The sequence below is a fragment of the Miscanthus floridulus genome, chromosome 5, assembly GCF_019320115.1.
Source record: "Miscanthus floridulus cultivar M001 chromosome 5, ASM1932011v1, whole genome shotgun sequence".
NCBI classification, from domain to species: Eukaryota; Viridiplantae; Streptophyta; class Magnoliopsida; order Poales; family Poaceae; genus Miscanthus; species Miscanthus floridulus.
This window is the reverse complement of record NC_089584.1, coordinates 38,421,438-38,432,714: the sequence shown is the minus strand read 5'-3', so window position 1 is coordinate 38,432,714 and position 11,277 is coordinate 38,421,438. Positions and strand designations below refer to the sequence as shown.

The 11,277-nt window shown below is 46.0% G+C and overlaps 1 protein-coding gene across 3 annotated transcripts; it reads left to right on the top strand.

The window, feature by feature from the left end:
* The first annotated feature begins 6,856 nt into the window (after window positions 1-6,856).
* Window positions 6,857-10,471, top strand: LOC136452003 (cyclin-B1-3-like). Of its 3 annotated transcripts, none has more exons than XM_066452676.1 (8): window positions 6,857-6,999; window positions 7,972-8,435; window positions 8,523-8,651; window positions 8,768-8,857; window positions 8,951-9,019; window positions 9,120-9,278; window positions 9,372-9,550; window positions 10,133-10,471. In XM_066452676.1, exons 1-8 carry the CDS (start codon window positions 6,933-6,935, stop codon window positions 10,269-10,271), a joined length of 1,296 nt encoding a protein of 431 aa, XP_066308773.1. In that variant the 5' UTR covers window positions 6,857-6,932; the 3' UTR covers window positions 10,272-10,471. The 3 variants fall into 3 exon arrangements, with proteins under 3 accessions (XP_066308773.1, XP_066308772.1, XP_066308774.1); XM_066452677.1 differs by having other exon boundaries at window positions 6,858-6,999; window positions 8,921-9,019; XM_066452675.1 differs by having other exon boundaries at window positions 8,768-9,019.
* Window positions 10,472-11,277: the final 806 nt, after the last annotated feature.

Below are 11,277 nucleotides of genomic sequence, written 5' to 3'. Positions count from 1 at the left end.
CAGGTGCGTGCCCATAGGGATAAACAAGCTAAGATTGAAAGAACAAAATGGTGGAAACTGAAAGGGAAGACATCAGAGGTATTCAGGGAAAGGGTTATCAAAGAGGGCTCTTGGAAGGAAGAAGAAGACATAAACAACATGTGGGAGAAGATGGCAACCAACATTCGGAAAGTGGCCTCAGAGGTGTGTGGAGTAACCAAAGGAAGCAGAGGCGAGGCTAAAGATACTTGGTGGCGGAACGAGGAAGTCCAAAGGGCTATTAAGGAGAAGAAAGAGTGTTATAGATGCTTGTACCATGATAGGAGTGTGGACAACATAGAGAAGTACAAGGTGGCAAAGAAGACTGCAAAGCGAGCTGTAAGTGTGGCAAAGGGTAGAGCGTACGAGGATCTTTACCAACGTTTGAGTACGAAGGAAGGAGAGAAGGACATTTATAGGATGGCTAGAGTTCATGAGAGAAAGACAAGGGACTTCAACCAAGTTAAGTGCATTAAGGATGAAAGGGAGCATCTCTTGGTGAAGGAGGATGAGATCCAACATCGATGGCAAGATTATTTTGATAAATTGTTCAATGGTGAGAATACGGACACAACCTTTCAGTTGGATGACTCTTTTGATGACACCAATAGGTGTTTTGTGCGGAGAATCCAAGAATCTGAGGTCAGAGAGGCGTTGAAAAGGATGAAAGGAGGTAAGGCGATGGGACCGGATGGTATCCCAATCGAGGTGTGGAGATGTCTCGGGGACATAGCTATAGTATGGCTAACTAAGCTATTCAACCATATTTTTCGATCGAACAAGATGCCTGATGAGTGGAGGAGAAGTATATTGGTACCGATCTATAAGAATAAAGGGGATATTCAAAGTTGTACTAATTACCGGGGAATTAAGTTGATGAGTCCTACTATGAAGCTATGGGAGAGAGTTATCGAGCATCGCTTGAGAGCAATAACACGGGTCTCTATGAACCAATTTGGTTTCATGCCCGAAAGGTCAACCATGGAAGCCATTTTCTTAATAAGACAAGTTATGGAGTGGTATAGGAAGAAGAAGAAGGACCTACATATGGTTTTTATTGACTTGGAGAAGGCTTATGATAAAATACCAAGGAATGTTATGTGGTGGGCTTTGGACAAACATAAAGTCCCAACAAAGTACGTCGGGCTCATTAAGGACATGTACAACAATGTTGTGACTAGAGTTCGAACAAGTGATGGAGACACGGATGACTTCCCGATTAGGATAGGACTACATCAAGGGTCAGCTTTGAGCTCTTATTTGTTTGCCTTAGTAATGGATGAGGTCACAAGGGACATACAAGGGGACATCCCTTGGTGTATGCTTTTCGTGGACGATGTAGTGCTAGTTGATGAAAGCCGAACAGGAGTGAATCAGAAACTGGAGTTATGGCGGGAGACTTTGGAGTCCAAAGGTTTTAGACCCAGTAGAACTAAAACTGAGTATATGAGATGTGACTTCGGCACTACTATTTGGGAGGAGGAAGATATTAGTTTGGAAGGTCAAGTAGTGCCTAGGAAGGATACCTTTCGATATTTAGGATCAATGCTACAGAGAGACGGGGATATTGATGAAGATGTTAGCCATAGAATCAAAGCAGGGTGGATGAAGTGGTGGCAAGCATCTAGTGTCCTATGTGACAAAAGGGTACCACAGAAGCTAAAAGGCAAGTTTTATAGGATGGCAATTAGACCTGCTATGTTGTATGGTACAGAATGTTGGCCTACGAAAAGATGACATGTTCAACAGATAAGTGTCGCCGAAATGCGTATGTTGTGTTAGATTTGCGGTCATACAAGAAGGGATCGAGTTCGGAACGATGATATACGTGATAGATTAGGGGTAACACCAATTGAAGAGAAGCTTGTCCAACACCGGTTGAGATGGTTTGGACATGTCCAACGGAGACCTCCAGAGGCACCGGTGCGCAGTGGAATCCTAGGCCAGGATAGTAACGTGAAGAGAGGCAGTGGAAGACCGAAGTTGACTTGGGTAGAGGCAATAAAAGGAGACTTGAAAGGATGGAATATACCCAAAGACTTAGCCTTAGATAGGAGTGCTTGAAAGACAGCTATTCACGTGCCTGAACCTTGATTGCTTCTGCTGGGTTTTAACTCTAGCCTACCCCAACTTGTTTGGGACTTAAAGGCTTTGTTGTTGTTGTTGATCTTAGGGCTACTTTGGAGCTACCTAGTGCTAGATTTGACAAGTGTGCACCACACCTAACCCACTAGACTCACCTAGGTCAAGCTACTAATTCATAACCCCCTTAATAGTATGGCCAAAGGAAAAACAAAGTCCTAAACTACTCTAAGTGTCTCTTCAACACCAAACGACACTTAGAACTAGTCCATCCTTAACCTTGTCGTCCATCCTTTGAAAACCGAAATGATTTCCATCGTAGGGGTATGACAACCATGATTGTCCAATCAATTGTCATTACCATGACCTAACTTAATTGCCTCTGTAAAACACACGTTAGTCATAGTAATCTCGTATTGTCATTAATCACTGAAACCCAACTAGAGGCCTAGATGCTTTCAATGACATTGAGTCATGTGATCAAGGTGGAGAAGATCAAGACATGACTTGGCTCGACGGACCGGTTGCAAGTGTGAAGGGCAAGTTGAGTGATGACTTGGCGCCAATGGACCGAAGCAACGGTGAAGAGCAAGTGAAGCCAAGATCGATGAACCAATATGGTCACGTGATGATATGGAGTGGTTCATATCACTATTGATCATGTTGGTGCATGTGTTGCATCGATATTGGAGGAGATAGAATGGAATGCGCAAGGCAAAGGTATAACCTAGGGTATTTCGTTTCACCAGTCATAGGTGTGTAGAGAAGTTGATGACCAGATTTAGGATAGATGGTCATACTATCAAAGGTATAACCCAGTGCCACTAGATGCTCTAACTCATTGCATATGCATTTAGAATCTAGTGGAGTGCTAACACCCTTGAAAACATTTGTGAAAATATGCTAACACATGTGCACAAGGTGATACACTTGGTGGTTGGCACATTTGAGCAAGGGTTAGAAACTTCACTAGCGCCCTGTACAGAAAAGACAGGGTTTCACAGAGTGCGTCAGACGCTGGTCTCAACTAGACCGGAGCGTCCGGTCAGTGGAAGCAGTGAAGACACTAGCGTCGATCTTCGATCGGACGCTGGGTCACTTCGTGATCGGACACTAGCGGGGTGCGTCTGGTCCTGCTGATGTGGCAGCACATAGAGGAGACAGTGAGTGATCGGACGCTGGGTGAGTCTGGTCGGGCATGATCGGACACGTCCGGTCACGAGTGGAGGCTTACTAGAAGTGACCGAATGCTGAGGTCCTGCGTCCGGTCGTGATCCAACTAACTCGTCTGGTCGCAGCTAGAACCTTATAGGAAGTGATCGGACACTGGGGTCCTATGTCCGGTCGTTGCACTGTGCTGCATCCGGTCATTACTTGACCGTTGGGATCGAGCACTCGGTATTTGAAGAGAGGGATGATGTGGTAGCCATCCGTTGATCGGACGCTAGAAGGGTGTGTCCGATCGATCTGACCGGAGCGTCCGGTCACCTCGAGCAGTGCCCAGTGAAGGGGTACAACGGCTCTATTTCATGGGGGCTTCTATTTAAGCCCCATGGCCGGCTCTAGCTCACTCTCTTTTCCATTTGCATTGACATAGCAACCTTGTGAGCTTAACCAAAGCCCTCCCACTCATCTCCATCATAGATTCAACATTTTTTGTGAGATTAGGAGTGAATCTAAGTGCATTGCTTGAGTGTTTGCATCTAGAGGCACTTGGTGTTCGTGTTTCGCTATGGGATTCGCTTGTTACTCTTGGTGGTTGCTGCCACCTAGACGGCTTGGAGCAGCGAGGATCGTCGAGCAGAGATTGGTGGTTGTCTCCGGTTCCGATCATGGTGATTGTGAGGGGTTCTTGACCTTTCCTCGGCGGAGAGCCAAAAGGTACTCTAGTGATTGCTCGTGGCTAGAGTGATCCTCATATTGTGTTGGTTGTGCGGCACCCTATTGAGAGTTTGGCGTATGATGCCAATTAGCACGTGAACCTCCAAGTGAGTGCATCGCCACAACGAGGACTAGCTTGCCGGCAAGCAAGTGAACCTCAGTAAAAATCATTGTGTCATCATTTGATTCCGAGGTGATTGGTCTTCATTGATATTCATTCTTGTGATTGATTGGTTCACTCCTCGACACGGTGGTATAACTATCTTGCTCTCTCTCTTTACAATACCTCAAACTAGTTGTCAAGCACTTTAGTGTAGCTAGTTGTGAGAGCTTGTTAGTTTGGTTAGTGTGGCTCTTTAGTTAGCATTTGAGAGCACACTAACTTAATGTAGTGACATAGCTATTGTGTGGATAGAAACTATATAAAGTAGAATTGTGGTAGGTGGTTTACAATTTTAGTAGGCTAGCGCACCACTTGCTTCGCCTCATAATTATCTAACCGGTTTGCTAAGTGTTGTTGTAGAAATTTTTAATAGGCTATTCACCCCCCTCTAGACATTAGGACCTTTTAGGCGCGTCTGGTTAGGTGTTGGCAGCACGCGGGGGGGGGGGCGATCTAACGCAGCTCGGGTGCGTCAGGTCGTGGGCTTGGCGCGTCCGGTCGTCTTTGACCATTGGCGCGTGAAGTTACCGTTGAGATCGAGCGGCTCCGGTTGAACGTAGAGCGACACGTGGATGACGTAGCGCGACCGGACGCTGGGCCAGTGCCTCCGGTCATTGCGACCAGCGCGTCCGGCCAGCCCAAAAATTGCCCAATGTAGGGGTAACGGCTAGTTGAGCCCTTGGGCTATAAATAGAAGTGTCGGTAGGCCTTTGACCGGTTGCTGAGCACACTAGAGTCTAGGTGGCTTATGTGGTGGTGTTTGGGAGCCCTCTTACTCACTCTTGCTTGATAGTGTTCATCCGATCGAGTGAGTGAGCGATTCTAGTGCAATTACGTCATGAGGTTGCATCGAGTGGCACTAGGTGATCGAGTTGCAAACCGATGGTGCTTGTTACTCTTGGAGGTTGCCACCTCCTAGATGGCTTGGTGGCTTGTGACTCCGTTGAAGCACGCGAGAAGATTGTGTGGTGCTCCGGAGGAGGATTTGTGAGGGGGGTTGTGCCCACCCCATGGGAATCATGAAGAGCAACTCTAGTTGAGCATGTCATTGAGCTATCCTCACTTTCGAGGTAGGTTCTTGCGGTGCCCGACGTGCGGGCTTGGCGGGTGATGCCAATTAGCCGTCGAACCACCAAGTGAGCGGTCGACACAACGGGGACGTAGCTTGGTGGCAACCACGTGAACCTCAGGAAATTACTGTGTCAACATTGTCTTCGTCATCTTCTCGGTGGTTTGCATTCCGCGCAACACAAGCTTGTATTACTTCCATTTACATTGTGCTTGTGTAGTTGCTCTTGTGACTAGTTTAGCTTTAGTAACTTGGTAGTTGCCTTCTTGCTTGTGTAGCATAGAAGTAGCTCCCTTGCGTGGCTAATTTAGTTTTAGTAACCTTGTTAGTCATTTTTCTTAGTTTGTGTAGCTAAGTAAGTTGTGCTCTATAATTTAGTTTGTGTAGCCTTGTTATTGAGCATTGCTAGTGAGTTTATGTGGCTTTGTGTTTTTGCTTCACTAATTGTGTAGGAGCTCCCTCGGTTGCTTGAGTACTAGTGCATAGGTTTGTATGATTTTGCTCTATAATTGATTAGGTGAGCTAGCTAGCCTGGCACCTTTATTGCTTAATTAGGATCTTTTTAAGGTGGTTATGAACCTAGATAGAGGGTTGTAGTCTTGGCTAAACCGATAGTTTTAATTTCGCATTTGTTTCGGTTAGCCGGTGCGATTAATTTTAGAAAGGACTATTCACCCCCTCTAGTCTGTCATCTCGACCCTACGTATGGCCTCTGGACCCGACCCGATAAGGCTACCCCACCGACACCATTCATCGTGGTTGAGAGAAAGTGTGACATGAGAGAGAGGATACACTCCGTGACGTCATAACTGAAGTACAGGTTGGTTTGGTCCCCTCTTTTCTAAGGGATGGGTTTGTCCCCAAATCTTAGGGTATATTTTCTGAGGGATGACTCTAACCCTCCTTGTCCTTAGTCTAAACACTACTAAAAGCGTGATTGACATGGTTGGTCTTATGAAGATTTCAGATGATTCGTAATGTTTGTTATGTGTGCATTTTCTCCTTGGGTTCTTGTGTTCAATCCAAAATGTTTTTAAAATGAGTTCATCAACGAAACTCAGGATATATTCATTGTGAGGGATGACTCTGGTTCTCCTCGTCTCTAGTCTAAACACCACTGAAAGCGGGATTGATGTGATTGGTCTCATAAAGATTTTAGATGATTTGTAACATTTGTTATTTGCGTATTTTTCTCTTTGGATTCCTATGTTCAATCCAAAATGTTTTCAAATGTTCTGTTTTGCGTCTGTATTTTACCAACGCATTATTTATTTTCAATTGTCATGTTTACGTTGGAACTACATTCCAAAAGGTACCATAAGAATTGGTTAGGAGAGATCGAAGGGAGAGTTTGAGACACAGAAAGGATTTTGTGGCACAGATAGCACAATATCACAGCACTTCCATATCCGGGTCACCCACCGTTTTAACCGTATTCGACTTTTCCTCTTCTCCACCCAAACGGCTAAAAAAATCGGAGCAGCCAATCCTGGCCGTCGATCACGGATCCGAGCGCCATCCCGGCACCAGTTTCCATTAATAAAATTCCGACCGTTGGAGAAACCCCTCGAAACCCAACACCTACAAAGCCACCGCCGCCTCCGGCTTCCTTCTCCGCCATAACTCGTGCCCGACGAGCCCTAGGGAACGCGAGAGAAGGATTCGAAGGGAGGTTCAAGGGGGTTGCGGATTCGTTCCTCGTGGACGGCGGCGGCGGCCATGGCGTCCAAGAAGCAGCCGGGGCCGGGAGGCGCGGTTCCCGCTCAGGAACAGAAGAACGGCGGCGGTGAGTTTCCTCCCTGGCGCATTCTTCGTCACGTTTGATTGATTCTTGTGCTGGTTCGGTGATTCGAGGGGATTGGAGTAGAAGGATGTGGCTTCGGATGCTGCCGCGCTCGTAGTGTTCTCGAATTTCTCGTAGGGATTGTTGATTGGCTGGCGCGTGGCAGTAATGGTCGGTTTCTTTCTTGGTCGCCTTTGCATAGCAGATCGACGGGTTCATGAATTCCGGGTCGATTATGTCGTCACATACTGGCATCGCTGCTCTGGTGTCTAGTTCTTCCGTGTATGGGTTCAGTTGGGGATCACGTTCTTCTATCGCCGTAAAGGGAGCGCCTTTTTGGAAACGAAGATCTTTGGCTTTTGGTCTGACGGATTAGGCTTCTTGATCTGCAATTAGAAGTCCTGTTTTGGCTGCCGTGAGGCCGTGACGGGTCATCGATCGGTTTGATTAAACCTTGCGCTGTTCTTGCTTGCGGGTCTCTGATTCCATATCACGTAGAGCAGGCTGGGTATCGTTGCGATTCTTGTCCTGTTTGCTGAATAACGATTGAAGATTTTCAACAATTCGGTTTATGTGCGCGTCTATACCAAATCGTTCCTTGTGGGCTTATTAATTTTGGTTTGTATATGCACGTTTATACCAAATTTTCCCTTGTGATTGCGATTCTTGTGCTTATTGATTTTCTCTGTCAGTAGTGTAATGAAGAAATCCATGATCTTGATGTGAACATTGATAATGACTGCAGGATCTTAACTGCTGTGTCCATAATGCTGTGGGGAATCGTTAATAAATGGGAATATGTTTCTTTCTCTCTTTATTCTGCAAGATTTTATATGGTGTACCTTCAGATTGCCGTTCCATAAGTAGCATTCATAATAATGGTTTAATCTTGCTTTGTCCTTCACGAGATTTCGGTACTAATATTCTCTCTGCTAATGCACTTATGTTCGTCTTCTAAAAATTCAACTTGATCAGATGCGGCCAGACTCGTCAGGAAGACAATGGCTACATTTCCACAGCAAGCGGCGGCAAGACGCCGTAGGGCACTTGTCGACGTTGGCAATCTTATGAATGGCCGGCCTTCTCTTGTGAACCGTCAGAAGCAAGCGGTTGCAGCAACAGAAAACGGTCGTAAAGCAGTTGACGTTGGCAGCAAGAAGCCACTGGTTCCTCAGGCAGCAGCAAGAAGCCGGCGACCGCTTGCCGACATTAAAAATCTTATTATCAATGACCGTGCTGCTCCTGCAAATCGTCAGAAGCCACTGGCTGCTGTGAACAGGAATGGGAAAGCAGTAATGCTGAAGGAATGCAAGGTGAAGCCTGAAGTCATTGTGATCAGTCCAGATACCGAGAAGGAGAAGAAAGCCAAAACCTCAGGGGGTCCGAGATTCTGTAGGAGGGTACCAACACTTTTTGATCATTTGACAAAATGCAGCAGGGTATGAACACAAGCAAAATTCTAAGGTTAAGATTGTCTCTTTCTTTTCATTCTAAGAATGCCTGCATAACTTTTTGTCTGTACACAGGATTCTGATGGGGTTGTCAGCAGCCCGAAGAAGACAGATCCATATGACATTGATACACCTGATTCTTGCAATGAGCTGGCAGTGGTTGAATATGTTGAGGACATCTACAGATTCTACAAGAGCACTGAGGTGAGATAACTATGTGAAGCCACAGTTTTTTTTATCTTGCTGCATTGCTGATTCAAAGGATTGTTGAAGTAACCATTTCTGATCATTGTTGATCTGTGGCGTTGTTGCTTGTCCAGGGCACCTGCCTGCCCCTCAGCAGCTACATGAGCTCGCAGGCTGAAATCAGCGAGAGAATGAGAGCTATCCTTATCGACTGGATTATCGAGGTACAGTACAGGCTTATTCTAATGCCAGAGACGCTTTACTTGACCGTCTACATCATCGATCAGTACTTATCCATGGAGAGTGTTCCAAGAAAGGAGCTACAGCTCGTCGGCATAAGTGCCATGCTGATAGCAAGCAAGTATGAAGAGACATGGGCTCCACTGGTAGGCTTCCCCAGAATATTGCTGATGTTGTTTCTATGTGCTTCTAACCATGCTAGTCCATTCTTCGATTAGCTTACCCAAAACAACAATGTTTTTGCAGGTCAAGGATTTGCTGTGCCTTTGTGACAATGCCTTTACCAGAGACCAGATTCTAACCAAGGAAAAAGCCATCCTGGACAGGCTCCATTGGAACTTGACGGTTCCAACAATGTACATGTTCATTGTTCGGTATCTGAAAGCCGCAATGGGCGACGAAAAGGTATAGCTATCCACTCATAGTAATGTGTTTTACCACCAAATATTTTAGATATTGACATGTAATATGCCATTTTCTTCCGTACTTTTGGTGCAGCTTGAGAACATGGCATTCTTCTACTCTGAGCTGGCATTGGTCCAGTACACGATGCTGGTTTACCCTCCATCAGTGACCGCAGCTGCTGCCGTCTATGCTGCCAGGTGTACCCTCGGAATGAATCCACGGTGGACTGATATTCTGGAGCATCACACTGGCTTAACTGAGCCACAGTTACTGTACGTCCTTGATGACTATATCTTGCCTTTGAAATCCGATTCTAGTCCGAATTGATTACTAATAAGTTGAGTTTACTGCATATTATCAGGAGTCTCTAAAATAAAATGTGATTTTGAGATGCTATTGCAACCAATCCATTTCTGTCAAGTATTAACTGAATGATCATGCTAAAAAAACATCCTGATAATATGTCGACCTAAGCCTGCTGTTTCTTTCATGATAAAACTTGGCATCATGATCTGATTCTAATTTGAAGCAAGTCGAGTTGATTGCATATCCTCAGAAGTTTAACCGTGATTCTGACTTGCTATTGCAACCAACTTGCTGCTCCTAGCTGAATGCTCATGCTATACAGCTAGAGACATTTGATCAGTTTGCCATATCTGGCGTCCCCCCCCCCCCCCCCCCCTCGTATTGTATTGGCTTGTGCAAGATGTCATCCGTTGTTTCGTTTTTTTTTACTGTAGTAGGCCAGCAAAGCCTATGTGCTGAATATTTATAGCATTATTACTTTTGGCTTCTTTGGCTCATGACTAGGAGAGTGACTTGTTGGTTGTTGGGGATGATGTGTGTAACCGCAGGGATTGTGGTAGGCGGCTGATCAGATTCCATGCCCTGGCTCCGGAAAGCAAGCAGAAGGCGGTGTACAAGAAGTACTCCAGCCCCAAGCTCGGGGCCGTCGCGCTTCAATCCCCTGACAAGAAGCTGTTGCCAGTTTGAGCTGGGGTGCAGAGGCTCGCTGCTGCTCGTCGTTTTTTCCTTGTCGTCTCTTGGGAAACGACTATTGATGCTGCTGTATCATGGCTTCGATGGTACCATTTGTTTTGGTCGTGTACTCTTTGCTCTGCTACTGGAGCAGGGCGTGTGTTGGTCAGTGTGGTACTCGAATCGTCGATAAATATTAAACGATTATATCAGTCGGTTTGGTTAACGGTGATGTTTGTTGAAGGTTCTTGTGAAAATGTGATGTGAAGCAGCTTTGCACTTGCCTTGTGGCCTGTGTGCAATGTACCCCCGGTCGGTATCCTCGCAAGATCTGAAGAAGATATTTGCCGTTGTCACGTGACCAACGTTGTGACAGTACTAGTCGCACTTCGAGTTTGGCGGCTGGCCGGCTGCCGTGGCATGGTCGTCACTCGTCAGCGGCCTACTTGCCTCACCGGCGCTGAGCTCCGACACCAACGTCATCCTCCGAAGCATCAGGATTCAGGTGGCACACCGCCCAATTTGCTTGAGCCACTACTTTTCATCCATGAAATTTCTTCGCCCGATCGGCTGCGCTTGTGACAGCACAGTTCGTGTTGCTGCAGCAGCAAAGTCTTCACGCCTACAGACTACAGTACTAGTTGAAATTTTGGAAAGAAGGAAGTAGGCAGCTGCCGCAGAAATAGCACAGCCGAGCATTTCGGCCTGCTAAGATTCCAGCCCATACCTTGGCTTCTCTTTACCGGTCCACCCATATTTCCCACCAGGTAGAATTTCAAATAGAAGCCTAAGATGTCCATGGATGTTTGAGAGAATTATGTATTTGACATTAAAACAAATTAGTCGTTCATATTTGGCACTAAAAAAATCCTAACTTTCTTATATAGCACCAAATTGCAATTTCCTTTTCTAAATGGCACTACCGTCCATTTCGACCAGGCATATGTTAGTTGACCGTGTTCAACTTGTCAGTTCGTTTCGAGGGAGACCAAAATACCCCTGCCCCTCGGTTACTCGCACG

Excerpts from the sequence above, each read along its gene's own strand:
- LOC136452003 (XM_066452675.1), top strand. The coding sequence starts at position 6,933 with ATGGCGTCCAAGAAGCAGCCGGGGCCGGGAGGCGCGGTTCCCGCTCAG. Across the intron at positions 7,000-7,971 it reads GGAACAGAAGAACGGCGGCG|ATGCGGCCAGACTCGTCAGG; the intron begins GTGAGTTTCCTC and ends CAACTTGATCAG. Across the intron at positions 9,020-9,119 it reads AAGAGACATGGGCTCCACTG|GTCAAGGATTTGCTGTGCCT; the intron begins GTAGGCTTCCCC and ends ATGTTTTTGCAG.